General features: G+C 44.5%; 1 protein-coding gene across 1 annotated transcript; it reads left to right on the forward strand.

The window, feature by feature from the left end:
- The first annotated feature begins 337 nt into the window (after positions 1-337).
- LOC140159588 (uncharacterized) lies at positions 338-2,029 on the forward strand. The gene has a single exon (XM_072183081.1). The coding sequence runs from the start codon at positions 338-340 to the stop codon at positions 2,027-2,029; it is 1,692 nt and encodes a 563-aa protein (XP_072039182.1).
- Positions 2,030-2,719: the final 690 nt, after the last annotated feature.

A 2,719-nucleotide genomic window follows, 5' to 3' on the forward strand; every position in this document is an offset into this window, starting at 1 on the left:
CCCTGTTGCACCAAATAATTATTAGCCAGGCGGTGTCGGTTTGCCCCCCCCCCTCTTCTCTCTCTCTTTGACGACTTGGGCTAGCAACAAAACATATTCAGATGTTATGTCTCAAAGTCCATGGCAGTTTCAAAAACGAATGCGAAATGAAGTGTTTTTTCAGATTTTTATTTTCTAAGAACTTTTATATAAACTAAATTTTCAATTCAGATATCATTTTCGAGTGTTCAAAAGTACACAGCATAAAATTGCTATTACCGTCTCTTCAAAATCAAATTCTGTGCGTCTCCTGATCATCTACAGACCTGGATATGCCAACAAGAAGCAAACTTTCAACATGTTTCTTGATGAGTTTTCCTCCTTACTGGAGTCAGTGATTGCGACACCTATCAGGTTACTGATCACTGGTGATTTCAATGTCCATGTCGACGATTGCAATGATCGTGACGCGTTGGCGTTTCTAAACATGTTGGATCTATGTGGTTTGCAACAACATATCGTCGGGTCGACTCATAAGAAGGGGCATACATTAGATCTCATCATATCCAGAAAAGATGAAGATCTAGTTTCCTCACCATCGATCCATCGTGGATTACCATCAGATCACCATGCCGTCAGATGCTTTGTCAATATAGCTCGCCCAGGACTAAGTGTTAAACACGTTGAATCTCGCAGACTTCGAGGTGTGGACACTGACGCATTTATTGACGACATTCGTGCTTCACCTTTGCTCTCTGCTCCGGCTCCTGATTTGGAAAGCCTCGTCAAGGAGTATTCATCTTCATTGACTGGTGTGTTAAATACCCACGCACCCCTACGCAAGCGAACTGTGATGCTTAGACCACATGCTCCGTGGTATTCAGATGCTCTTCGAGAAGCGAAGCAAGAGAAACGTCGTCGGGAGCGAAAGTGGCTTAAATCTAGACTCTCTGTAGACAAAGAGTACTTCAAAGACCAATGTGATCTTTACAAAGATCTCCTGTATAAGGCAAAAACTGACTACCATCGTACACAGATTAGTCAAACAGATTCGAAGGACCTGTTTCGTGTGGTTGACAAGCTTTCAAATCCTAAAGTTGACCAAGCTCTGCCATCTCATGATTGCCCGAAGTCGCTCGGTGATAGCTTCGCCAACTTCTTCGCGGATAAGGTAACAAGACTCCGTGGATCCCTTGCAAGTAACGTTGCAACACCTAATGTTGTCAAGGATTGCATTCATTCATTCTCCGAGTTTTCTTCAGTAACAGAGGGTGACGTTTTCAAGATCATCAAGTCTGCCTCCACCACATCTTGCAGCTTGGACCCCCTCCCTGTGGTGCTTTTTAAAACCTGTCTGCCGGAATTGCTATCAACAATTACAACCATTGTGAACGAGTCGCTGAAGACCGGCGTAGTTCCATCGAGCCTGAAACATGCTGTAATTCGACCATTGCTGAAAAAGGCTGGACTCGACCACAACGTATATGCTAACTACCGTCCAATTTCCAACCTCCCCTTCTTGGGCAAAGTAATTGAGAGGGTCGCCATATCACAACTGCAATCATATCTATCTGAAAACAACCTCCAAGCACGTTCGCAATCTGCATATAGGCAACATCATAGCACCGAAACAGCCATCCTACGTGTTCAGAATGATATATTATCTGCTCTTGATCGACGGAAAGAGGCTATGCTAGTCCTTTTAGATTTTTCGGCGGCTTTTGACACGATCGACCATGGTATGTTGCTAGACCGTCTATGTACACGCTATGGAATAAAAGGTACAGCTTTAAACTGGATCGAGTCTTACATGGCTGATCGTACGCAATCGGTTCTGATAGACGACGTGCAATCTGATCCTCTTCCATTATCTTATGGTGTTCCGCAAGGGTCGGTAGCTGGGCCACTTTTGTTCACCCTGTACAGTGCGCCACTCCAGGATGTTATTGAGTCGCATGGCATCAACTGTGTTTTTTACGCAGATGACTCTCAGTTATACCTCGTTTTCAACCCTGAGGATCGTGATTCAGCTCTCCAAAAGTTTTGCTGATATCAAAACATGGTGTGCATTTAATAAGCTAGTCCTCAATGATGACAAGACTGAGCTTATTCATTTTTGTTCCCGCTTCAACAGTTCATCCACATCTCCTGTTCAAGCGAAGCTATCCATTGGTGAGGTTGAAGTGTTGTCATCGCCAAGAGCGCGTAACCTCGGTGCCATCATGGACGCGTCTTTGTGCATGAGTGACCACGTAAATAATATCTGCAAGTCGGCGATGTTTGCTATCCGGAAGATCGGCCAGATCCGCCAATATTTGGATGAAAACACTGCCGCTAGACTCGTCCACGCCTTTGTAACATCTAGGCTTGACTCTGCAAATTCTTTGTTGTACGGTTTAACGCATACCGAAGTCGCAAAAATCCAACGCGTGCAAAACACCGCAGCCTGTTTAGTTTTATGCAAATCTCGCCGTGAGCATATCACACCTTTACTACGCCAATTGCATTGGCTTCCTGTGGAATATAGAGCTATGTTTAAAATCCTTCTGCTCACCTTCAAGGCTATGAATGCCATGGCACCTGGCTTCATTTGTGATCTCATACAACTTTATGTTCCTTCAAGACGATTAAGATCTTCGCGTGATAATCTACTGAAAACCAGCCGTCCGAGCACGAAGTTCTACGGAGAAAGAGCGTTTGCCTATGCCGCACCATCTCTTTGGAATCGCTTACCAACTGA

Source organism: Amphiura filiformis, chromosome 8, assembly GCF_039555335.1.
Source record: "Amphiura filiformis chromosome 8, Afil_fr2py, whole genome shotgun sequence".
Classification (NCBI taxonomy): domain Eukaryota; kingdom Metazoa; phylum Echinodermata; class Ophiuroidea; order Amphilepidida; family Amphiuridae; genus Amphiura; species Amphiura filiformis.

Excerpts from the sequence above, each read along its gene's own strand:
- LOC140159588 (XM_072183081.1), top strand. The coding sequence starts at position 338 with ATGTTTCTTGATGAGTTTTCCTCCTTACTGGAGTCAGTGATTGCGACA.